This window comes from Carassius gibelio, chromosome A18, assembly GCF_023724105.1.
Source record: "Carassius gibelio isolate Cgi1373 ecotype wild population from Czech Republic chromosome A18, carGib1.2-hapl.c, whole genome shotgun sequence".
Taxonomy (NCBI): Eukaryota; Metazoa; Chordata; class Actinopteri; order Cypriniformes; family Cyprinidae; genus Carassius; species Carassius gibelio.
Genome location: NC_068388.1, coordinates 6538750 through 6566283, shown reverse-complemented (window position 1 = coordinate 6566283; position 27534 = coordinate 6538750). Strand labels below are relative to the sequence as shown.

Here is a 27534-nt window from a genome sequence, read left to right as displayed (position 1 = left end):
AAGATGCATGTAATTTTTAACCACAAATGCTCATCTAGCACTAGCTCGACTTCACACATTATGCAGTCACTTTGGAAAGGAGGAGGAGGTACCGAGCCAGTGTTTACAAAGCGAACGTACAAAGAAAGGTAAAGCAGCAATGTCGGACGATTTTGAAGTTGGAGGAGAAAATGAGAAGGAGGTTTTTTTTGCTCTACCCTACCTTTTTGAAATGCAGTGCAGACAAAGAGCTAAACGTGCGTGACCTTTCCAACATGATTTCGTAATTTGTGGATGTGCATTACAGAGCTAGTGCAAGACATGCATTTGGCTAAAAAGTATATCAATGAATTTTTTTTTTAAGAAAAACGATTGATCATTTTGCAGTAAGCCCTTTGAAGCTCCATTGAAATGGCAATTTGGACCTTCAGTCCATTGAGCACCATTGAAGTCCATTATATGGAGAAAAATCCTGTAATGCTTTCCTCAAAAACCTTAACTTCTTTGCAACTAAAGACAGAAAGACATGAACGTCTTGGATGACATTTGGGTGAGTAAATAATCAGGAAGTTGTTATTGTGGAAGTGAACTAATCCTTTAAGAACTGTTCACTGAAAGATTCGTTTAGCAACCAAAAAAAAAATATTCTATGGCATTGTTGCGAAAACCTGATAAAGATAATTAATTCAAACCTTTGTGTTCTCTGGAATAGCAATGAATCACATGCAGCAAGATCAATGGTAAACCCGAGATTTTATGTTGACTTTAATTCAAGAATCAAGTTTGATATTAAGGTTACACTTCACATAGTGAATCTGTCAGGACTAACTGTTTTAGTTCCCACGTGTTGTTTCTGTTCTTGTGATCTATAATCTTGGCAGTGTTTAATCAGTCATAACTGTTTGCCTTAGCAACATCATGAGTCATATGAAGCTTATTTTAGAGTTATCAGGTTAGGGCAGCCAGTTAAGACTGAAAGGTGTGAGTATCCCAGCGGTCCCAGCAGCATAGAAAGCTGCAGGGCAACCTGACAGTCATTGCTTATTAACACACAAACCTGCCGTATGCATCACCCTGCACTCCATGCGGCACTGCCTGCATAGAGAGAATGATGTAAGATGAACGTAACAGAATATGGAAAGGCACAAAGATGCTGTGTTGATGTGAAAGCGGACAGAATAACCATTACTCTAAATGTGCAGTAATGCATCTGTTAAATTTGTATTTCATGAACATTTTGTGACTTTTCAATTCCATCACGATTGAAAATGTATGAATTCTGTTTTAAAAAAATATATAACATTTTATTTGTACGCCGTGACACCGGGGTGCATTACTTCATAGCAAGTGCAGAGATGTGTACACTCATAATTTGGTCCCTAGGCCTGCTGGGAAAGCACAAAGCATTGTTTTCTTTGGCTAGATTGTCTGTTTGATGTCACACAGTTGGCGTTCCTATCATGGCACCGGGTCACGACTCACTGGCCTGCCCCTGCTGGCTCCTGACATGGACACTGTCCTCAACCTGTCATGCGAGAATATTTCCCCACATAAATGTTATAACCTCTAACCAAGCTTTCCAGTGAGACACAAATGCACTGCCATGCACTTCTGAATGAGGATCTATATATTTATTTTTCTGTAAGAAATGGGTACAGAGATAGTAAATATTTGGAATATTTTTGTACTTTTAGAAATATATTTTTCATACTGACACCAGCCTTGCTAAATTATGGACGAACAATGAGTTATTAACTGGCCTAAGGTTTGTCCAGTGTTACCAAAGTCACTAACAGGGCTGTCTTGGGGCTTGTGCAATTTTCAGTGCTACTGACTAAGATATTATTTATAACTCAGATTTTATTCTGTCTAGTATGGCCTTTACCCTGGATGTCCAGTTATTTCATAAGGTCACGTCAACTATTTTTTATAATTTGAATTTAGTTTAGTTTCAGGTTTTGCTTGTTACATAAAAGCCCCAATCATATGATTAATTTGGAAATCTGAAAAACCTTATCCTTGTTTTTTTGTGATGCTGCAAGTTCAGTAGTGGCACTAAATGGCAATGCAGCAAACTCTTAATGCTTTCTCTAAACTATATTATAAACAAGATCAAAATAACAATCTTAAACCAGTTTAAAGTAATTAAAACAATGCCTTTGTTTGACAGCTATGCCATTACAATTTACCGCCCATTATTGTTAATGAAGTCTCATTAGCAGTAGAATTCCCACACTTCCTGCTTAAGACGTCCTGTATACCTGCCATCTGCTCCGGACCGACCATCAATCTTTGTGCTTGATTCTAGAGCCCAAATAGTGGATGAACACTGTTGGTGGTGGAGGAGAGAGTGGGGGTTATTGATGGGACCATCTGTGTCTACTCTCCCTCTCTCTTGTTTGGTAGACTAAGCCTGTCTCCTGGATAGTCTTTCCAAGCATGCTGGGCTTTTCACTCTTCACTTTTTCCAATCAAATCTGCTTCTCTCGACCCAAACGTCACACTCTGACTCTGCCACCTTGAACCTTAAAAATACCACCACAAGTCAAGGAGTTGTTAGGTTAAGTTAGGTTGTCTGATCCCTTGTGTGTCTATTGTAAAATATTATTATAGCACCAATTTGTTGTATTTTAGATGGACTTATTGTGTCCTTGAGTGCGACTTTGACTTTTGACTGTCTTGTGTGATTCATGGCATCTATTGTTTTTAACCACATAAGTTTGCACTTATATAGAGAACCTGCATTGTTAGATGAGTTGTAATGTTAAATTTGGCATGAAATTCAAATCCACCCTCTGTTTTCTAATGCATGTTGTTGATCTAATCGAGAACAATCCATCTGTGTATATGTTTATGTTTTTGACCTATTTCTTAAGGTGAGGTCACATTTACCAAAATTTCGCTTTTAAGTTGATCATGTTAATTTGCCACGTGGGCAATTCATAACCTGCCCTGTCTCCACTGACGAACCAGTGTTACACTTGCAGAATGAAACATGAAGCTGATAAACATGCATTTACAACAGTATATGATTTGTATGTGATTTGCATGAGAGTCTGCCTGTTTTTATGACAATACTGTATTTACCTGAGAAATGTTAAGCAGGTGTAGCAGTTGGCTTGATAGAAAAGGCTACAAATAACATATTTCTGGAACATTATATGACCAAAACCCTCATTAAATTGCAATCGGAAGATATTACAAACCCTCAATGGTGTTTTAAATTGAGTTTTGAGTAAAAGCATAATATATATTTTATAAATTGTCTTATGTTGTCTTAAACTGTCTTTTATAAATTGTCTTTTGATGCAACAGTATTAATGAAAGGTCATGTAACATGCATTTTCCTTGATGCCTTGCCAGAGCCAATCACTGATTTAGGCACATAAAGCATGCTTATTAATCACAAGATTTCCCCCTTAGGTTTTTAAATTGGGTATTGAAAGACAAGACATGTTTTCGTTGATTGTATATATCGAGGCAATTTGGTAAAAAGTATCGAACTCGATACCCAGCCCTAATTGTTATTAACCCCTCGGAGATGTGTTGAGTGCCTTTTATGATGGATGGTTGCACTTTATTTTGCTTCAAAATCTTGACCACCATTTACTGCCATTATAAAGCTTGGAAGAGCAAGGATTTTTTTATATAACTCTGATTGTATTCATCTGAAAGAAGAAAATCCCTCTTAAGCATGGTGCATTTACATGAGAAAAACAATCACAGGTTTTCAGAATATGATTTTATGGTTTTTCTAGTGGCTATCTGGCCAGTACCGCTCATATTAAAACATGTTGACTTGTAGCTCATGCAATTTATCAGACCTTATCAGACATGTAAAAAGTCCTGAGGAAGTACTATCCATGCCATGAAGAAAAAGCAGGCAGCAAACCCTTCCCTTGGGCCCCATCATGGGTTGCTAGCGAGCCCTTTCCCAGAAGACCTTGGTTAGGATTATTAAGAAGACTAACCAGCATACAAAGACAAGAACTGCTGTACCAAAGCTTCTCAGCCTTCAATGATCGCAGTTTTGTCTGGGGAAGAAGCAGGAGGTGAAAGATTTCTTCCTGAGTCACTGAAGGTCTCACGTTACCATTCGGCTCGGGTTTAACCTAACTGATTTAATCTCTTATAATCTTCTTTCAGCACCTAACTTGAACTCTTGCAGCTGAGAAGTTTGTTTTAGTGGAGTGACTCTTCAAAAAGGTGACTGTAAACATCCTGGAAGAATTTGAGGCTATTTTCGTTTCCTCCATATGTTTAAACATCAAAATGATTTCTACTGATCTCAGAAGTATGTTCAACACTCATCCATTGACCTGTATTGATCTCAGCAGATCCCCAAAGCAAAAACTTACAACAGCTCTGTATCATCAACCCTGTTTATAGACAGCGCAATATGAGGGTTCATATTAGCCATAGGCTAATTGTTAATTTTCTTATCAGCTGGCATCACTTGTTATATATGCCAATTTGAAACTTGCAATCAGCTCTGATTTGCTTCAGCGAGGCAATTAATGGCCATTAGGATAAGCAGCAAACAATCAAGATTAACATCATGGTGGTGCATTGCTTTAGTTTTTTTATGGTTTCCTTTATGAGATTAATAAGGTAAAGTACTTTTATTTTAGTGCACCACTCTCTGCTATTCCCTGAGCTGAATATGTGATGTATCTCTCTCCCGAATCCCAACAGATCAAAAGACCCTGATGGTTGTGTATGTGTTCCCTTAGCAACCGTGCTGATGATTCTGTCATTGTTTATCATCTGTTCTCGAAGCAACCCAAGATGTCTCTTGCAGCACCTGCATTCCCTCCCTAAGGCCTTCCACAAAAGCAACATGACCTCCTTCTAGACACGCTAACTTTAGATTTAACTTACAGATTTTATAAAGCATTTTTTACATTATGCATATTTGTAGAATTGCTGTAGATAAATAAGTCACACTGCTGAACATAAATGCCAGGGGTTTTCAAACTGTTTAATGCAGATGATGCCTAAATATGACTATTCTCCTACAAAGGATCCCCTTATTAATAAAATATATATTTGAAGACTCTATATTTAAGTATATTTGTTTTTTTATCGATAGTTTAAGACTCGTACTGTGTGAAAAACGAAGTTTTATTATGAAACAGCATGCTGTTTAAAAGACGTAATTTTCTTTTACTTAGAGAAATGTAAATATTATCTATAAAATGTGATTATAAATTCAAATAGGCTAATTAATAATTCAATTGTACTTGTACACAAATGTTTTTCTTTCAGTTTTAAAAATTGTCATTAATTTTGTTCATTTTGACCCAACAACTTATTAATTAGTAAAGTTATTTACTGTTTTAATTTGTATGCAGTGATTTAGCGGTTATACAGTTTGCAGTCATAAAAAAATTTCTTATCCTCCTTAAACTCTCGCTGCTATTGCTGACAAATGTCTTTGGCTCCCACATTTGCATCTTGATGTATTTTTGTATTGTTTCTCTACACTTTCAAGTCATGTCAAGTGAAAAATATCCAAAATTATTATTATTTTTGTTTTTTTTAGACCCCAAGTGTTTCTTTACACTGTGCTCCATCTTGCTCTTAAATGCACTTGCCTTATGTAAGCATCAAAAGTGATCAGGTGTCAGGTGAATTCTGAACCGTAAAATATGAAAAATATGTTGTTTTTTGCATCTGTATTGTATAACCAAGTTTTTTTTCTGCATGGTCCTTAATGTTGCTCTGGGTGTGTATGATGGGATAAGCTCTACTGACTTGGCCGTTCCTTCAATAGAACTGCTGCTGGCCCTCCGCCTAGCATGTCTTCATCCTACTTAAACTAATGTAATCCCAAACAAAACAAAAGGCAGCTACTGCAAACAAGCAGCTTTCATCGCGCTGACAAATAAGGCCATGCTTGTCGTCATCATGGATGATCAAGAAATAATAGTCTAGTTTAGTGGAGGAAAAGTCTGTAGAACTGCAAAGTCTCTTGGTTTTTGGAGGGTTACTTGAAAACTTGTCTGGAGACTGGTCTGATATTGAAGGTGTAGGACATCCCAAGTTAAAACTATTAAAATCAATGCGGACAAACTTTTGAGTTCTGGTTTAGAAGGTGTTTTTCCTTAATAGTTTGCAATTCTGTGGCAGTATGTAATTTGTGGTGGCATGAGAGGCTATTGATGATGTGATTGTGTTTAGAAGAAGTACATTTTATGCAAATGAGAACTGATTGCCGTAAAGGTGATGTTCATTTATATAAGCATCAATTAAAGTTAGTACAGTAAATATTAGCATGATGCATATATATATATATATATATATATATATATATATATATATATATATATATATATTAATGTTACAATTTAAATATTACATTTCCACTTATTACAGCTGACTATGCTGTTTTATTATTGTTGCAATATAATTATTTGAAAGATGTGACATTTTTTTGAACATTTTGTGAACAGATATTTCTGTATTTTTGATTATTTCACACAAAGTCTCACATATTTACTGAAAATGTGTAGTTTTTTTTTTCATGCCTGATTTGTTTAAGTTTAGGCTGAGTTGTCCCATGTGGCAGTTCCTTGATCGAAGGGAAATTCATCTACTGCCGCAGTTATCTCTTTCCAACCCCCTTCCTCTTTTCTCCTGCAATGACCTTTTGAACTTTAAAGGTTGAGGGGGTAGGCGGTGGGTTCCAGCCCGCCCTAATCAATAGCCAAAGCCCATGCTGTCAGCAAACCTTTCTTGAAAAGATGTCTAGGGCCACTGGCGCTGAATCGCTGGGGGCAGCGAGCTTTTCGAAAGGCAGTCGTCAGGCATGAAATGTCAGGGAATGGCTTTCCCTTGTCTTTGTGTGCGTTAAGCCTGATTGATTATCACTTGTGGCAAAGGCACAGCCCTGTCCTTTATTTATGTTAACTCATACAATGCTGTATCATTGCATTGAAGTCACTAGAACATCATCTCATCTCTTTTTGTTTTTTGTTTTAACACAGCTGCCTTTGCTCCTAGTTGCGTCTGATTTTAGAGTTGTTTTTGAAAATTGGGTTCTCTCTAACTCTTCCACACGATAAGGCCTTTCTGTGGTCAGGATGTGAGCTGTGGTCTCAAAAATTCATTGGGGTACAGACCCGTTAGATGTGCCATGGCTTGGTCTGTGCAGCTCCCTCCCCAGAGGCAGAAACTTTAGGCAGGGTTTGTGGTTCCAGCCACGGACATGTGGGATTCCCAAAGAAAAGGCCATTTATTGATACCAATCTGAATACTGTGGTTCTTTTTTAAGCTCTCCACCAGCAGTCACACATGGAAAGCATATTATTCAGGTCCTTTTTATGAAATTTAAATTACTGCCTTACATTTCAGTGACCTTTTTAAGCTCCTGCACATTATTAAGCCCACCGGAGTGTTGTATTATCAAAAAGAAAGGAATTAAGAAGTTTGAGTTTATAAATCCATACTGGAGATTAAACCTCCCCATTTTTTTAAGTAATTGAAATTATACATTTTTGACATTGCATAGCCTTTATTCTATAAAATAGCTATTTTAAATTATACTATTTTTTTTAAGCCAATAGGCAAAAGACGACTTACAATAAAGCTGTTTAGTTAAATGTTACACCAAAATACTATAGATTAGTCTAAAGTAACTAGAAAATTGTAATTGTTGAAAGTATTTTCTTTCTGCAAATTGCTCATTTAGACTACTTTAAACTCTTCATCAGGACTGCAATATATAATTTTTGTCTTATATTTCAGTGAGCATCATGGCTGTCCCACCGAGTGGTGAGGTCTGGTGCGGGAAGTGGAGTGTTTTATCATAAAAGAGATTATTATGGATCTTTTTGTCTTCCATTATAAACAGACATTTCCCACTAGAGCAGCATCTTTTGCAGTACATATCTCTTCCACGATCTGCGCTGAGCTGCAGATGGTCTATACATGGATCTGCATGTGGTTGATGATCATTAAGGAGCGTTGCCAAAAAGGTATAGAATACACAACTTTTCTTAGTTTGAAACAACAATACAGCAGTCAAACCACAGAGAACCCCACCTTAATTATGTATGTGCCAAACTGCATTTTTCAACACATTACCCTATAGATTAGGACAATTTAACAGAGTTAAAACTCAAATATACATATTTAATTTATAATGTTAAATACTTAAACTTAATGGTTAAAAGTCTGACTTATAACCCAAAGTTGAGTGTTCACAGTGTTCCTTACTGTGTGTGTGCACTTGGTTGGGTTAAATGCAAAGCACAAATTCCTTTGCACTTTTTCACTCATTAAACAAAAACAATATATATATATACATAAAACCTGCCACATTGGGAATTTGAGTGATGGTGCATTTGAATAATTGAATCAAATTTATGAATTATCACTTGACATTTTGAAGTGATTCATTGAAATGAATCTAGCTTAACCATTTGAAGGTTCTTTTGCTACTCTTAAATATGCATCAGATGTGCTAATTAGTAGGGGTGCTCCGATCACGATCGGCCGATCGTTAATGCGCATCTCATCAGTAAAGCCGGTTTTCTAATGAGCCATTAATTCCATCAGGTGCGTGATTTCACATAGAGCAGTTGTTACTACACAGAGCCGTTGTTAATAGAGAAGATGCGCCAATAAACGCTTAAAATGAATTGGATTTGCGCATCTTCTCTATTAACAACGGTTCTGTGTAGTAACAGCTGCTCTATGTGAAATCACGCACCTGATGGAATTATCCGCTGATTAAATAACCTGCTTTACTGACGAGATGTGCATAACGATCGGCCGATCGTGATCGGAGCACCCCTACTAATTAGACTAACTGATAAATTATACTAATGATACACTCATTAGGACATTGAAAAGTGCATTAAAATCATAATTAAATTCACAGTGTTGATTAATTTTATATCGCCTGCAAAATCTTTGCAAATATATTGTAAATGTTTAATATTTTAGTCAGCCTTATTAAGCTATTAATGTAGACATTTAATTGAGATAAAGATATTCTAGTTGAATCCTAAGAACCCAGTTTTTTTTTTTTTTGCCTATTTTTTCCAGTTTGCATAGTTCTCCAAAGCTCATCATCCTGTGCACCTGTGGTCATCCCCTTAAATTATTCATCCATTTTTTTTAATCATAATTGTTATCTCACATGTTATAAAAATGCCCTCAGTGTGATGAATCAGCAAGAGTTTTCTAAGGTCATGGAGAAACCCATTTCCATTGTGTTAATCAGGTCTCCATTCTCCATTTCTGCTGATTTCCATGTAAAACTACCCCCAGTGCTCTGGCTCAGCACAGCCTGAACAAAGCAGCAAGGTAGTGTGCATTACACAGAAAATTAATATTCTTTGTTTTGTTTTTTTTGCACGGTAGGGATATGTAGGTCTTTTGTTTTTCAGGTTGGGTGGAAAAGGAGCACACTCGCTTTGACGTGTCTCCCAGAAGACCTGGCTCAGTTTTATAATGGCTTGAAGTAACAGGGCTGACAGCAGTGTTGAGTGTTACTCTGCTTAAAAGAACAGTTACTCAAGGACACACGCAGCTAGCACTGAAAATAGACTACGCTTGACACTGTGAACACTGAAGTGTTTTTGCACTCACTTGGATCCACGCTGGAGTGCTGTTTTTCTGCTGAAAGAGAAGCTCTTGAGTGAGAGCGAGAGGAGATGCATACATGTTTGCACAAGATGCTCTGACATTGCCAACAGGAGAAGTGCTCCTGAATCTCCAGAATCCACTTTGTGATAAATCTCCATCGGTCTAATTGCCTAATGCACCGCCTGAAACAAATGACCACTAACCGAATTATCTATCTTAGATGATAGGTTTTAATTGCCCTAGGATGGTGAGTATTTCAGTTAAGGAGGAAATGTGTTTATCCATAGTGTGCTGAAGCACTGGAGGCTGATTTCTGAATGCTTAGTCCCTTTGGGCCACTGTTAGTTTTATTTCAAAACCTTGCTGCCTTGTTGTCTACTGTCTAAATGGAAAGCTACCTTCTTAGGTAGCATCTTAAACCAATTGATTAACTCATTTAACTCATCCAGTACTGAAAGTCCAATTCAAATGAGCCCTAACCTTTACACTCTGATTCACATGTTAATTTGCATATACATTAAATGCATTTTTTGATCACAGCATTCGTAACCAGAGAAAAGCACCATGATAATATCACTGGAACTAGAGTATAATTCATGTTTTTGCTTTGATGAAGCATCTCAAAAAGAAAGCTGACAAATGTTTATTGAATATTCAGTCTCCTCCGCTGACCAGTTCATAATAAAGACAAAAATAAACATTGGCATGTTTGGAAGACATAAAATGTATTATGTTTAATGGGTATTCTGTTAAAAGATTCCTCTGTGAAAACAGCTGCCTTGTAACAGCACCTGTCATATTATGTATTATGGGCAGTCATGGCCTAATAATTAGAGAGTCGGTTTTGTAATCCAAAGGTTGTGGGTTTGAGTCTCAGGTCCAAGTATGGGTCACCACATCACTTCTCGTTCACTTGTTCTCTAGAGCTGAGTAATTGATTTTTATATTTGAAGCAACATCGGAACTGACAAGGGACAGAGAATGAGAGAAAAGGGCTTTATGGCCGAGGGGATATTTTCTGGAGAGAAGAGGATGTGGGCTTTTTCAGCTTCTGCCATATTGCCTTTCACTATAATTACCAGGGAATCTGGCTGTAGATGCTTACTGTGTGCTTCTCTGGGATCTGCCCGTGATTAGTTGGCACGTTGGAGGATACACAAATAAGTTGAAATCTTTAGATTTTTAGACAAAGAATATTGTTTTGTTGTTTTATCATGGTCTCGACTGTACACTGTGTTTACATGACATCTGATTTTCAAGCCTGCATTTCATTTTTGTCTCTGGAACATGTGCTTTATGTTTTTTGCATTACTCGTACATTGTTCATGTTGCAATGTTTTGTGCTCAATTATAACTTACAGTAGAGACCATGCAGACACATGAATGTGATTTAAGATTTTGTGGTGAGGTTTTTTTTTTTGGTTGTATAACTGGTTTTGGTATGTAGCTTGTCACTTCTGTGTCTTTCAGGTTTGTGTTACTTTGCAGTTATTGTGTGTGTGTGCGTGTGTGTTTTTATGTGAGTGAGATTGGTGTGTGGATCATATCTTTCGTCTTGTTGTCCAGAGGAGATATGTATGTGGTCCCAGTTGTTCCTTTGAGATAAGAAGCTTGATTCACATCAACCCAGACCTTATTTAAAGCCCCATCCCATAACTCTAGCTCTCTGAACAACATCTTTACGTAAGACGCAGTGTTTTTGGGACTTGGGTTGTTTGTGTATGTCAGAGGTTCGACATTTTAAGCAAAAAGAGATCAGAGTACAAATCTTGTTTTGGTAGATGTTGTGTATAATCCAAAATGTAGTAATTTTTTGGGCAGTTAGAATTTAATTATTAAATATAAATATATCACACATAATAAAGTCTTTTGGTCTGATGTGATGTTAGACTTGATTATGAGTCATGTGGTTATGTCAACTCACCTCTTGACTTTTATAGATGATATCCATTTTTCCTGGTTCAGCGTACACCACTTCATTATGAAGACATTAAAATGAAATGCAACACACCCATAATTAAAGAAGTAGTTCATCCCCAAAATGAAATTTTGCTGAAAATGTACTCACCTTTTGGCCATCCAAGACATGTTTCCTCATCAGAACATCATTTTCTCTACAGTTGATCTTTGTAGTGAATGGGTGCCATCAGAATGAGAGTTCAAGCAGATGATAAAAACTCCAGTCCATCAATTAACTTCTTGTGAATCAAAAAGCTGCATCTTTGTAATAATAATAGTAATAAAATAAAATAAAACAATCCATCATCAGTACATTGTTTCCTTAATTTAGCTTTCTCCATAGTACTTTATTTAAAAACATGTTGAATATATATTTTTTAACTTTCATGTCTTCATTTATTTCAAGGATGAATGACAATCAAGCAGCCATGTCCCATAAAACATGCTTTTCCAAAGATGTGGATATTATACAGAGTACAGGCTTTGTTTCCATTCATTCTTTGTAAGACCTATTTGAAGTGGATGAGCTTTTGTGTTCGCTACAGTCTAGTAAAGATCCTATCATTGACATAAAAGAGAGAACAACAGGAACACATATGACGTAATGCTAAACGGCAACCAAAACATAATACATGACATGTCAATAGTACATCTGCTCGATCCCATGGTAAAATATAGGCTTAGTCAATGGCTCTCCCACAGTTTTTCTTTTTGGGGATTTGGTAGGTGAAATTTTCCCTTTTTGAATGGTATTTCTTGGAGAGGTCAAACTTTATTTATTCCAAACATCTTTATTGGGACTAGATTATTGGAGTAGCCTACATTTTACAAGACATACTACATTCAGTCTTTCAGCTTCAAAATTAACTTTTAGTTAAATTGTAAATCATACATTCTTTTTACAGTGTTGTGGTGGGTTTGTTAAAGTAGGTAATAGGGCTGTGTATTGCCAATAATCTGGCAATACGGTACGTATCATGATACAGGGGTTTCGATACGATATGTTGCGATACACTGCGATACTGTAAGCAAGGGATATTTCTTTTTTTAGGCACAGGATATATTTTTTAAGGAAAGCTGTCATTAAGAACACACCACTATCTGTAAACCTTAGCAATAAATAAATAGATAAAAATGATTTAACCAGAACACAGTCCCTGTTCCATTCAACGTTATTGAACCACTTTTTGTGCAGAATGAGTAAAGACGTATATAATACGTATAAAATGTATTTTATAAAAAGACCGTATATATATATATATATATATATATATATATATATATATATATATATATATATATATTAGACCCTGCTTTAAAGGTTCACAGTTTAAGTTTACAGTTGTAACTTACAATGTCATAACATTTTGATCTGAACAAAAAATTACATCTGCTTAATATCAATGAAAAATAAAGTGCTTACAGGATTTCTAAAGAAAACGGAACAATTTTAAAACAATAAAATAAATACAGATGTTGAACCTTTCCACTTGGATTTCACAGGTTTTTGAGTTTGTGTTTGTTTTCTATGGAATCGCCAAAACCGCGATGTGAGCCTCGTCCCAACTGCACAAATCGCCCCCAAATTGAGAGAATTTCACCTCTCTCAGCATGAGCCTCTTCACACGTGATGCGGCAAGCATTTTTTGCCATGCATTTTAAAAATCGCGATAAAATATCGCGATACTCAAGTGTATCAATATTTACCTACACCCCTAGTATGAAATATGAAACGTTTCTCATATGAGACTTGATGAACTTGATGATGTCAGTTTGGCGCATTTTGAGTTTGAGCGCATTTCTCAATTTTCCCATCGCACAAACTTCCCAGTAGCACCTCTGCACTACAGTTAGAGGCTTTGGATTCACACCACATATTATCTCCTGCCCTGAAAGCTTGAGACTCTCATTTTACCTCTAATTACGTCTTTGTTACAGTGAATCCTGCTTCCCCAGAGCTAACATACCATGACAGATATTCTAGCACAACAGGCTTGGACTTGAATGTAAACGCTGTCTTTCTAAGGTTACTCGCCTTCAACTTCTTTGGTTGAAAAGACCTGTAGTTCAGAAAGAGAGTGCTGGTTGTTTTACACAGGAAGGGGGTTGCAGGGAATGGGATGTCTTTAAACGCTGTTCAGAAGATCTAGGATACAATCTCAGATGAGCACAGATGGGAAAAGTCTGTCATGTGGCCCTGTGGTATTTCAGTTGCATTGTTTCTCTGATGTCCACGATGGACTTCATTGAGTAATTTGTCTTTTAGGCACATGCGTTGTTTGCTGTTTCTCGTGTACAGTTATTGTTCTTTCATATGGCTTGCTTTTTTTTGTTTTAGAGTTATATCTCAAGGATCATATGACACTGAAGACTGGAGTAACGACTGCCGAAATATTAGCTTTACCATAAAATAATCAGTTACCTTTTAAAACGTATTCAAATTTGAAACGTTATTTATTTTAAAATTCAGTAACATTTTCAAATATTTTTAAACTCATAATAATGGCAAATGAATTACCTTGAAAATACCATGACAGTACCAAAGTATTCTTTGGAGAATCATACTGTATGATTTTAAGTACCATGGAGATATCATTAGTAATCAAACTGTAATTTATCATTTTATACCATCAATGACTGCCAAAATACTCTCAAGGTCAAAGCTGAAATCAAATTTAGATTTTTGAGACTTTTTCCAGATTACAGACAAGAAAAGAGAGAAAGCGTCTAGCATAAAGCACACGTTTGCTCTCATTAAGTGATTAAGGCAGAGATTACTTTAATCTGTCAGTGTAGTACAATATGATGCTGCTCATTACATTAAATGTAAATGTCATGGGGGGTCCAGCGCTAGCGCTCAGGGTGTTATGAAGATGGACCAGGTAATAAAATGTATTATAAATAAGATTCATGGCTTTTATAGCAGAGCAGATGTGCTGCTTTGACAAAATGCCCATTAGCATGCCAGCATGGAGCACTTGACCTGTCCTGCAGGCCTTGATCTGATTAGCGACAGTCTGCCTTTTAGTAGTAAATGAACATAGACAGATTAGGTTTAGTGATTGTTGGTGCTATTTATCACCTTTGTGGTGTTGCTAAAGACCAGGTTAAGTGTAAGAGTAAGAGAGGGACTCTGTCTGTATGACTATCCAGTAAGGGTCACCGTGATTTTGCCAAGTAAGAAATGTTCCTGGATCAACATCTTTTTATGATCCTGGATCAACATCACAGTCCAAAAATATAAACCTTACCCAATCCCTACCCATAATTTATTCCTAAAATCAGTGGGAAATCATATCTGATTAACAAGAGTGTAGAAGCACCTTACCATGATTTTAAGCCAAAAACAGATATTTCTTGAAAATATCTCAATTCTGATTGGTTGATTGGAATGTTGTTCCAGGATCAACGAGGATGTTGATCCAGGAATGTGTTGTACTTGCTGAAATCACTCTTGCCATCCAGGAAGTGGGGAGTAAAATAATTTAATTTAATTCTGTTGGTTGGACACAGAGATTACATTTATGCATCAACACATAGCATATTTAAAATAATTCCAAATAACCTGCAAAATATCATCTCAAATTTGCAATAAATTCTTCATAAGTACTTTAAAAATACTTCAAAGAATATCATAGTACATGGCCCAAAAATCATGGTATTACTTTGTTACCATGTTCCAAAAGACATTATGTAAATAAATCTAGATTAAACAAGGATTAGAATTTCAGGCTAATTTCGGCTTCCAATAATTATGAAATTACATTTAATCTTGATTATTGTGCCACATTCTGTTCCTTTCCTTTACATCAGTTCACTTTCTCCCCTCCTTAAAATCCCAAAATTAACATAAATAACAAATTATATAGTGTGACTGTTTATGCCATTAATTATCATGATCTAAAATATTAGATAGCGAAATATGTTTGATACATGTAGCTGCTGTAATAAAACAAAAAATTAAAAAACTTGTATAAGATTTTGGTCATATTGTCCAGTCCTAATTGTGTTAAATAATTATGATTATGATTTTTGCCATAAGCAAGCAGCTCTAGGATGTTATGACATTCCATGGATTCCGGCTCTAAGACCTCGAAGCCTCCAGTCCGTCAGCGGTAAACCCCCTCTGGTATCAGCATCAGGGCTGTCAGGCTCTCTTCTATGGACATCTCTCAGTGGGCAGTCAGACAGGAAGCCAGGAGCCTGCCGGGGACTGCTAATGTTTTCAGTGGCGTTCACTCTAATAATGGATGGGATAAACCGCATATGTCGGCCAATGAGGGATGGAGTTCTGCAGGTGTGTCCTTCAGATCCGTACAGTTGTAGAACATAAGACCATGCAGATGTGTTTAGAATGAACTAGTGCCATCCAGGTGTTTGCGTGTGGGATTGAACCAACTCACGTGTGGTCCGTGAGGCCCGTCAGGCAGCTCTCGTGTGCTCCTCCATGCACTGAATTGAGTCATCACTTCAAACACCACACTGCAGGTTATTTGGAGTCGCTGCTGCATTTTTACAACGATAAAGGTCCGAAGATTAATTTGTCATTTTTGACATGAACAATTCTTTTGATCTGTGGTTGCGAGAAGTTAAGAACAATCGGAGGTAAACATGATGGAGTGTTTGTACTCCTTATTGACCTCTTAGATGTCGGGAAAAGCCCCATCTAATTACAGGAGAAGGTCTGTCAGCGTTCCACACATTTCCCAGAGCCTTACTCCAAAGGTGGCATGTCCTGGCAGCTCCCTCAAACAGTTACTATCGTTTTTGGAAGGGAGAAGGAATGAAACGTTATCCTTGCTCCTCTTTTTCAGACTCTTCTCGCTGGCATTTTCCAAACAAAAGAACAAAGTGAGCCCAAGGAGCATAGAGTGTCATCTTGCAACATAGTGGTACTTTCTTCTAGGAAAAAAAAATGTGTAAGAGAAAGAAGCCCTTTTGCAGTATGAAACTGTAATCTGAATGCGTGTATTGAGTTTTCTTGTGATGCTCTCCCCGTCCCCTGAGGGCAGTTAGAGGCCTGGATATGAATTACTAAAAGAAATGCCAGTCTTCACTCACCATGGTTGTACGTTCGTGCAGCTGATGCAAGAGATGTTTCCTGCTTTCTCACCCTTTCTCTTTCTTGTTCTTTCCCTCTTTCTTTGTTAATATTTGAATCTTTTTTGCACTTTATTGCACTTTATTTTACGGTATGTGTACTAACATGTACTTATAGTGTACTTACAGTGTATTTATCTAAGTAAGTTCTGGTAACACAAGGTAACTACATGGGGTAGGGTTAGGTTTAGGAGTAGGTTCAGGGTTAGTACCTAGTTATTACATAGTTATTGTAATTACTATAATAAGTACATAGTATGTACATGAGGAACAGGACTGTAAAATAAAGTGCTACCAATATTCTTGTTAATAGAAATAAAGTAGAATTAAAATGAAATATGAATATTAGATGAAAAACTGAAACAAAATAAAAAATTTGAAATGTCACCTTGTCACCCAGGCAAATGATTGAAAGCTTACGAAGCACTACAATTTAACGTGTCACTAACTAGAAAAAATAAAAATGATTAAAAAAAATTAAACCAAAATGTTAATATTCAAATAACAAAAAGACAAAATTACAAATCAAAATTTCAAAAAAAGGCAAAAAAACCCTAAAAAATAAAAGCAAATCTCATTCAAAATATTAATAAAAAACTGGCATACCATATAAATAATACTAGAATTACACAGTTTGAAATTGCCAGATTTTTGTTGACATGTTTTGCATCCAGCTCAAACAGACATCAGACAGCAGCTGATTAAACAACCTTAATATAATTCTAAATCTCACATTTCTACTGCTCCATGTCTTTATTTGGGTTGGATTTGAATGATGACTCTCATGGGCCTCTGTAAATATGTTCAGTGATTGATGTTCTACACATATCTGCCAGAAGTGGGCCTGTCTGCTCTTGTTGGGACTGGGAGGATAGAAACCATTTGAGCAGCTAGTGGGTAACTGGCTCAAATTGTCATCGTCCATCGTCCTTTTTTTTAGTTTTTTATTTTGACTTTTTTTTTACTTCACTTTTGGGAAACCTGTTTGGAAACATCATATTTTCACAGTTCCTTTGTATTCCGCTACTGGCCAAAATGAAACCGTTAACAAATAAAGCTTTATTTATAGGTTTTAATTGGTTGCCTGTGTGTTCAAATTGTTTGTATGATGCTGTTTCTCCATAAATCTCACTGCAACAATATTGCCATTGTTTACTTGAATTACACAAATAATCAATTTTAAGTAATATAGTTAAGTAATAATATTACTAAATATATTTTTGCTTTAGAATGAAATTATTTTAATTAATAATAATAATAATAATAATAATACGTATAAGTATAGTCCGTTTTGTCCTGGTTCAGTTTTCCAAAAATGTCTAAAGGGAAGAACTTAATTTTTACAATATTGGTTTATTTCTTATTATATTTCTTTTTGCTATACTTGGCCCTTTGTGTTAAAACATGGTGCCGAGACTAGATTAGACTTCCTACTAAACTCATTTATTTGTTTTGAAAAAATAATTTACTGATATTTACTTGGCTTGGCTGAACACGTTGTAGAGAGTTTTGATACTTTCTAAGCCATTTTACTGGCTGCTTTCCTCGGCCTCAGTCTAAAAAGGGAATCTCCAAACATTGAGTTAGTTTCCAAGGGTGTGCTATTGATACATGTATAAAATTTGAGGAGAGGAGCGGGTGAATGGAGGAGTTAAAAGAGATTGAGGGTTAAAGGAGTTCATGCAGAAAGATGTAATTTGGTCATGGACAGGAAGGATCTGCTTCTCAGTAGGTCAGTAGACCACAGTCAGAGCTGAATATGAAGACATACACAAAGACTGCCTAGGGGCCAGTGCCAGTCTTTCCTATTTATGTGTGTGTTTGTGTAAGCAGGCCTCCAGACCATCAGGAAATGGTAATGAGCTAATAGCTCGACTCAGTCCTCTGAGGTTCAGACTTCCTGCTGGGTCTGAAGAAGACTTACAGTCAGATAAAGCAACATGTGTGCCCCATATTCATGTTGCCACCATGCAAAAAAGCCACATACAGGGATGGCTGGTTTTATAAATAGTTGGATTAAAAGATTTTTATATCCACAGCAAACATTTTGACTGGTCCTGTTACATATAATGCTAAATATAAATTTATTTACATACTTATTTACATGTGTCAAATGAAATTAATACATACAAATTTTGTAAAAAAATACATTTATATATTTATTTAAATATATAGATGCGTAAATATTTATAGATATTTTCTGACCTTATAAATATGTGATCTCAGTCTGAAGTTATATTGAACATTCACACTATTTGGGAACATTGATAGACGTAAGATAATGATGGTTAAATTGCCCTTGGCTCTTTTTGGTACTCTATAGGAAGTCAAACAGATTTAGATGTCACCGGGCTAAATTACAGGAGATATTAAATATCAGATTTTCTCCCCCTGAGGTCAGTATAGTGCTATCTTACCATAGAAATATTGTATGACGTTCTGCCTGAGTCCATAATATCGAACTGATGATAATATAACAATATTTCAATTATTATATTTTATTTAGTTTTTCTTTTGTAACTTTTGTTTTTATTTATGTCTGTTGATTCAGTGGTGAAATCTGACCTACATATACTTTCTTGAGGTTTTCCCTCTCACTGGCATAGTGATGATGACACAATAAGACGCATAATAATGACTGGTCACAGACTTGCCCTCCAGTTACTTCAGTTCACATACCTGAATACTTAAATTTAACTAATTAAAAAACTGTAAAAGTACATTTTAGTATTATTCTGATTGTGTATCTATATGATGATGCTCTATATGCATGTATATGATAATGCAACTTTCATTGACTTTTCATTAAAGCCATAAAAACTGCATATATCAGAAAGTGTTTTCAAATCAAAATAATAATGGGATATTTTATAATGTCTGTTTATCATTTTTCAGCAACGAAGCAGCTAGACTCTGTACCGCAAAGCCATATTTTTATATTTATAACCTTAAAAAAAATATTGGGACACTTTTTTTGATGGAGACATGTACCCCAGTTCTGAAGAAAGCCTGGGAAAGCCCCTAGTTTACAGAAGTTTATTAACTGCCCAGATACAGTACGTAGTTTGGCACTTCACTTAGGTAATTGAGCAAAAGTGAGAGTCTAGAAAGTATTCCCATTCCAGAGTTGTTAGCAGATGGCAGTTCTGGATAACCCAGTGCATTAAAACAGTTCTCCTGACAATTATTTTCTGCTATTCTAAATCTGCTATTCAAATAAATTTGACTGCTATTTCAGGTAGCGCTGATGAGAACGTCCGCATACAGGATTCTGGTACAGTGTGTCCCACATACCTGTAGCTTATGGCACAGACTGCAGCATGCTGTTAGGACTGGCATTTGAGAATATACAGTAGAAGCTGACATGATGGCATAGATACAGTCATGTTGCTCGTTTAGTTACCCCCAATTCCTATTGCCATGATGCAAAAAATATTATTTTCATCTGTGTGATAAAAAATAATGCATTGTAAAATGTTTATATTGTCCTGGCCATTTTTTCCATTTCATTTTTTTTTTTAATTCATTGGAAGTTGATAGCCTTGGTAGACTACTCTGGCTAAAGTCTGTTTTTCGGGATCTTTGTTTAATAAGTAGAAATTTCTAGGGATGCACCATTAATTTTGCCCAATATTATCAATATCTCTACACATGCATGATTTCACATGGAGCAGCACTTACTACACATTTTCCTGCTCTTTAAAGGGGGGGGGGGGGGCGAAATGCTCGTTTTCACTCAATATCCTGTTAATCTTGAGTACCTATAGAGTAGTACTGCATCCTTCATAACTCTAAAAAGTCTTTAGTTTTATTATATTTATAAGAGAAAGATAGTCTGTACCGTTTTTTCCCAGAAAAACACAAGCGCCTGGAGGCGTGACGTGTGGGCGGAGCTAAATAATCACGAGCGCCAGTAGGCTTTTGCGTTGAGAGCGTTTGGAAGCTGTGACATTACCGTGAGGGAAAAAAACATCATCCAAAACAAACCATGGCTAACAGTCAGATTCAGCATATATTTATGATCCAGAATCAGATCCAGAGGCTGAAATTTAACAAGATCAGCAGCAACGACTACAGCAGGACGTCTCTATGTAGTACGTATTGAAACTGTATATATTTGCTTAGCGGTTTTGGAAAATGACTAAGTTCCACTTTATGTCGTCTTTTTATTTTTTTATTTTTTTAAGGTGTACATGTGGAAAATGCAGTTTGATGACAACATCGCATGTTGTTTACTTGATGTGCTTACGCGCCGATAGCTAAGTTAACAACACAGAGATATTTGAAGCAGTTTTACTCACCGCCTGCGGTTCCAACACACGATCGTGACCCTTTTTCGTTGGGACTGCATCATCCTTAAGAAATAAACGATATGCAAATCTGGCGTCAAACTGGGCCTTGTTTGTAAAACAAGCATCTTCGAAATGCAGGGAACAAACACAAACACTTGCACAGCTCCGTTGATGCTCTGTAAAAATAAACTCCATCCACTCCATGCACATAATCTGTGCAGGGTTGTCTTGCCCTGGCAACCAAAAACACACTTCTTTTGTGACATTTCGCTCTCGCTCTGATCAGTGAATGTCTCTGCTCTGCTCTACGGGAGCGCGCGCCATATAAGGAAATTCCGCCCCATCTAACGTCACACAGACCCATACTCGAAAAAAACTTTACGAAACCTGTGACAAACCGGAAAAATTAAGCTGTACAACTTAATTTTTGAAACTTTGTCCATGTTTAGCATGGGAATCCATCTCTTTAACAGTGTAAAAAACTCAGTATGCATGAAATAGCATTTCACCCCCTCCCCCCCTTTAAAGAAAAGTATGCAATCTCTGCTATAGCTCATCCTGGACCTGATCATTTGCTATCTTTGTAACCCACCTGTGAGTGCTGAAATTGTTGAAGCTAACTGTTGAGACAGACAGCAGAGGGCTGATTAGCTTGGATTCCACCTTCAGGTCTTGTTTGTGCAGTATAAGATGGCTCACAGGTGCTCACATCTATCTCTCTGTTTGAAGTGGATCAAAGGGCTTTGATCCTGACACACAGTCTCACACATGCTTCAGCACACTGACTCCATGCAGATGTTTACCATACACATGACCTCACTGGACCAGGAATGCTCTTTGTAATCACGAGCCCCCTTCACACTGCACGTCAGACCTGGCATATTGCCAGAACATTGCCGGGTCGCCTTCTGTGTGAAAGCAACCACATCCCGGGATTGATTCCGGCATTGAACCCAGGTCGGGGACCTAGTAACATTGCCGGGTTTGACCCGGGACGAGCGCTGTTTGAACAAAAGCCAGATCTAATGCCGTGTCGAAGTGATGATGCACGTTATTGCGCAACTCTTTTCCGGATGTGTTGAAAAAAGATTAACGTTCGCAACAAAAAAATATGGGCAAACTGTAATGAAGCAGAGATCAGTTAGTTCCTCACTTTCCGCGCTGACGCTGAGATTTTCTTCGTTTTCTTCGTTTTCTTGCTTCAGTGAAAGTATAACTTGCCTAGCGTTTTCGACTCGTACATTACACGTCACGCCCTGATGTCAAGGGGCAAGGGGACAATCACATGAGGAAACCAGAATTTTGGCAACAAAAAAAAGGGCTGTACAAACATCGGCTTTAGAGAGCCATTAGGTTAGTTTCTGGGACCGTTCCTCATTCTGTCTGTGATGAAATGCAGCATAAGGGTATTACCTGCTACACCTGATGATCCTGGATTACTGCAGTATTGCTGATATGGCACAATGAAACTAGACCAGGGCAAATCTGAATGCTTTATTTATAGAAGATATATTGCTGGCCATTTTTAAATTATTTGCCTGCCTTCGTTGAGCTGCTTGCAAGAGGTTTCCAGAACACCATTGAAGTTTGTAATGAAATGATGATTATTCTTCAGTCCATTCGTGATTTCTATTGAGAGACTCTTACAACAAACCATGTTTGGTTTTTGTTCAGAGATTCGAGCCCAACTGGTGGAACAGCAGAAATGTCTGGAGCAGCAGACAGACATGAGGGTCCAGCTCCTTCAGGACCTCCAGGACTTCTTCCGCAAGAAGTCAGAGATCGAGACGGAGTACTCACGCAACCTGGAGAAGCTCGCCGAACGCTTCATGGCCAAGACCAGGAGTACCAAGGACCATCAGCAATATAAGTGAGTGTGTTATATGAATGATTAATACTTGCAACTCTTTTGTGGGTTGAATCTACAACTTCTTGTACTCTGGCCCAGCTCTTTAATCACTTACCCACACCATTATTATTACGGTCTAAAGGTTTTTTTATTGTAAGATTGACACTTTGACTTCTCCTAAATTTTTTTAAATGATGCTGTCTTTTATTCAACATATGTAATCATGTTGAAAGGGAAATATGAAGTTATCCTATATTTTTTTTATTTTACATTTTTAAATGACAGAATTTATATTTTATGCTACACTTTTCATTTCCAATCTTAATTTTTAAAATAAGTATCGGAATTGAAAATGAAGTATTATATATTTGTCTATACATTTGTGTGAAGATTTCTTATCAGTTTCATTTAGTAAAATATATACGTCTCAGAATGACATTTTAATGAGTCCTTTTTTTTTAACCATTACTTGTCACACATGTTTTCCTGCCGATTTATTCCCAGTGTAGTGCATTGTGACAGGCACGAACCATGATCATGGTCTCATTATGCCAGTAGAGTCACTGGCTGGAAAAGACTATCGACATCTATATAAAGTTGGTAGAGAAACCGTGGGTACAACTCAGATTATTGTGTGTTTGCTTTTCACTTCTGTAAATAGACAGACCAAATGCTGGTTTAAGAGCCCTAAATGAGTCCAGCAGCTGTGAGCAAAACTGGAGGCAATGGAGAATCTCGGTCTTGGCGCTTGTGGTTTATGTGGCCTGTCGGTTTGAGAGCAGAATAAGCTACTTGACACAATTCACTAACATTTTCTGAAAGAAAAGGACTTAAACTTGCCAGTTCACAGATGCAGAAGTAAAGAAGGCTCCAGATTACAGTGTGATGTGACGCAAAGTGCTCATTTTTTGTCTTTTGGAGATTAAAAAAACTATAAAGTGCTGATGTTAGCTGGGTGGCGAGTTCTAAACCCAGCCTAGATCAGCTGTGTGTCGGACGAATTAGCATTATATATATCTGTAAGTAACTGAAAGGCTACTTTCTAAACCATTTCAAGTCACTTTACCAGGTCTCTTAGCTAAACTTGGACTATTTTGTAACCACAGGGCTTCTGTAAAGAGGTCCAGACCAAGGTCTGTGATTGTATCCGATTTTATTCCGTAGTCCAGAGGTCTGGCCTGATGTCTGACCAATGGCGTCAAGATGAGGCCAGCTGAGCCAAAGCAGAGGGTGTGTTTTACCCCTTCGCTGAAGGTGGCGGGGTACTTGTGGTCAGCTGAATTCTGCAAAACCAGTGAGAGGAAAGATTAAGCAACTATTTGTCAAGAAACACAGTTTACTCTTCCTGTGGGATTGTAGTTACAGAATCAATCTTCTCACTGGCACTAGGAGCATCTCGGGTGACTCAGAGCTAAGTGTGATGGATCAGGTCTAAAGGTTTAGTAATGTATAACTAGTGTTTGTATGAACTTGGTTAGCTCCTAACCCAAAGTTTCCATTTCAGAGTCTCTTTTTTTTGGTATGAAGTGAAGATTTGATTTGTGACTTCTGTAGAGACATTTTAGAGAGTAATGATAACCATGACAGTAAAGACTTTTATATTGTTAAAAACTTTCTTTTTTTAAATAAATGCTGTTATTTTGAACTTTCTATTCATCGAAGAATCCTGAAAAATGGTTTTCACAAAAATATTAAGTAGCACAGCTGTTTTCAACATTGATCATAATAAGAAATGCTTATCGAACATCGAATCAGAATGAGTTCTGAAGCATCATGTGACACTGAAAATGAAAATGAAGCTTGTATTCAAAGGAATAAATTACTTTTAAAATATTTAACCATTATTTTACACTGTAAAAATGTTTGACAGTATTAGTTTTTACTGAAAGAGACTTTATACAAAAGCAACAAATAATAATAATGAATTTGAAGTAAATATCGTAATATTTAGTATTACAAATATATGTAGGAAAACTGAACAGGTACTGGGGGTTTTCTGGCAGTACATTATATGTTAATTATAAAGACATTTCTTTCAAGCCTAAAATATAACACAATGCAACACATAATTCAAAATACTCAAAAATGTATTCATAATACCATAGTGCATTGTGCTCTATTATTACAGACTTTTCTTACAGTGCATGCCAATTATCATATTAAATTGGCCCTATAGTTATTGATTTCATATAATATTTATTTTAGTTGGTTCTATCCACATATGTGCATCCTTACAATGCAGTGTTTTGTGAGCTGTGTGGTTAAACTTCTCCCAGATGACACTGTCGTCGTGGTGACACATCGACTGGTGCTTAGTTTACTGCACGTGTTTGTTGAGCTAACAGGCATCACACACTGTTTGCCCAGGGAGGCTGCTGGACTCAGGATGGGAATTATTTCATAATATGCATCATCCAGCTGCCACTCCTTGGACAGTAGATTTCCTTTTATTATTTATCATATAGCAGATGCATTTTAGCCAAATAGACCTTCCACAAGGACACATCTGTCCTAGGAAACTGAGCTTAAGTGCCTTTTTATATATTGTTTTATAAATCTAGTTTAAGAAAACTGAATTCAAGTGCCTTTTTTTTAGAATACAACAGGTTTGAAACTTTTTCCTTTTGGTTGCATGCATAAAATGAATTGCAATGCACTTAGGCATTAAGATTTATGCTTTGCCCCAGTAAGGTTGGTCTGAGTTGTCTGCATGATTGTACCTTCATGTGCATTGATGACCTTGTTGTAGGATGCCAAACTCTCCAATGAAGCAGTCTAGTTTGCTCTGGCACTTCAAAATCGATGAGCTGTCAATATAATGTTTGTGATCTGCGGGATGTTTAAACCAGAACCGAATGAGGTTCCTCTGGCTACAGTGTGTTTGTACCACTGGATATTTTGATATTAGCACATTAGAGACACATTCATTTTGTTTAGAAAACCAAGCGTAATTCATTTGGGTGCCAGTGTAGTCGCTGTATATAGACTTGCTTACACCTGGGATGTGGAACATGAATAAAAGATGCTGGCTTTGAAAATGAAGGAGTTTTGTAATGGCTTTCCTATATCTTTTATAGTGTGTGTTCCACAGAAAAAAGCAAGTCATGATGAGGGTTTAGAATGAAATGTGAGAGAGAGGAAAAAAACAAGTCAAGGTGAACTATTGTTTTAAAGTTGGTTTTGATGTACCTTCATTCCCATTTGGTCTTTACTCTCTGGAGTAATTTTACTTATTAAAATCTTCAATTCCCTTGAAATGATCTAGGCATATTGTTCCTTTACCTTGAATTCCATCAGCTTTCTACACTGGCTGTTTTCTCCTCTCAACTCATTTTGAAGTTTTATGATCAAAATCTGCTCTGTGCAGTGATTTGAGAGCATAAAGTGGTGCATCAAAGCATAGTGGAGGGGTAGTTGCTGTGTCGTCCTTTGGAGGGAGAGGTGGTCACTTGGAGGCCAATTGTTATTTAATCTTGTCTGAGCAGTAGCACTGATTTACTGCAGCCTTTAATGGGGCAGCTGGCTCTCTGTTCTCTACTCCCCAGTACTGGCTGCTTTTGCTTTTTGCTTTTCTGCTTTCCAAATGAACTCATTATCATGCCTTATGATCCTTATGACCCAGTGTGAACGCTTCCTCTCCAGTAATCATCACTCCTGTTTTACCCACCATGGCAGTGAGCTAATAGACTCTACGATCCATGTGACTCTGCTTGATGGAGCTATATCGTAAATGGTTGCAGCCTGTTACAATCTGGGCTTCCAGTGCACTGACCTCAGAGACACAAAGCTCCATGTGCCTTAGCACTTCTCGACTATCACCTGGTGTTATTTTAGGACAAATTATATGCTATAGTTTTTGTTTATATATTTTGTATTATATTTTTATATTTTCAGTTTTCAATTACATTTTTGCCAAGGTTGTAGTATTTTGGATTGTTTTTTGTCTTTTTTTTTGTTTAGAAATTCAACTATAGATCTGTGTAGAAAGTTAATATAGTTTGTTAATTTTATTTAGTAATTTTAATATATATATATATATATATATATATATATATATATATATATCCACACAAACACACACAGTAGTTAATTAATTTAGTTTTAATTGATTTAATATTTAAAGTTAAACTATGCAAAAATAATATGTTGCTACTCAGTGGTAGAGCATTGTGTTAGCATCGCAAATTATGGCCTGAATTTAAATTAGATTAGATTAAACTTTATTGTCATTGCACATGTAAGGTACAAGGCAATGAAATGCACTGTATGAATGCACTAAGTTGCTTTGGATAAAAGCATATGCTAAATGGATAAATGTAAAAAATTAATAAATGGACAATATTTTAGCTAATGTTTAATTTAACTAAGTAGTTAGTATTGCATAGGCTCCCATAATTCTCCCTGCAATCTGAAATCCCGGCGTGTTCATATTGTGACCATGCATCTTTATGCTTTTAGCTCAGTTAGATTAACCATTTGATCCAGTCTTACATAGATGACTGATTCTAAACAGCCCAGTTACGCCAATGAATGTCTGTAATCTCAGGAACTTGTGTATTTAGTGTATTTCCTGTGTTTGTAGAACAATGTTAAGGTTAAAAGATTTATCAGCTCAGCTGGTGCGGATGCATGTTTTTTCAGTACTTCCATTGGATGCCATCAGGCCGCAGACCTTCAACTGCAATGATGAAACGCTTTGCCTGTTTTGCAGGGAGGGTTAAGGAGGGAAACGCTGAAAAAAAAAAGTGCTTCCTTACT

At 36.7% G+C, this 27534-nt stretch overlaps 1 protein-coding gene across 5 annotated transcripts in view; it reads left to right on the top strand.

Annotated features, from left to right (window-relative positions):
* LOC127934328 (SLIT-ROBO Rho GTPase-activating protein 1) overlaps window positions 1–27534 on the top strand; it is an 88792-nt gene that overhangs the window by 4214 nt on the left and 57044 nt on the right. For 4 of the 5 annotated variants that reach the window (XR_008147745.1, XM_052531634.1, XM_052531633.1 and 1 more), the window contains exon 2: window positions 22602–22797. The exons of the other annotated variant lie outside the window; for it this stretch is intronic. Coding sequence is in view for 3 of the 4 variants with exons in the window: in XM_052531634.1 (XP_052387594.1) it covers window positions 22602–22797 (196 nt within the window). In the remaining variant the exon portion in view is untranslated. The remainder of the gene's footprint in view (window positions 1–22601; window positions 22798–27534) is intronic. 5 annotated transcript variants of the gene reach the window in all.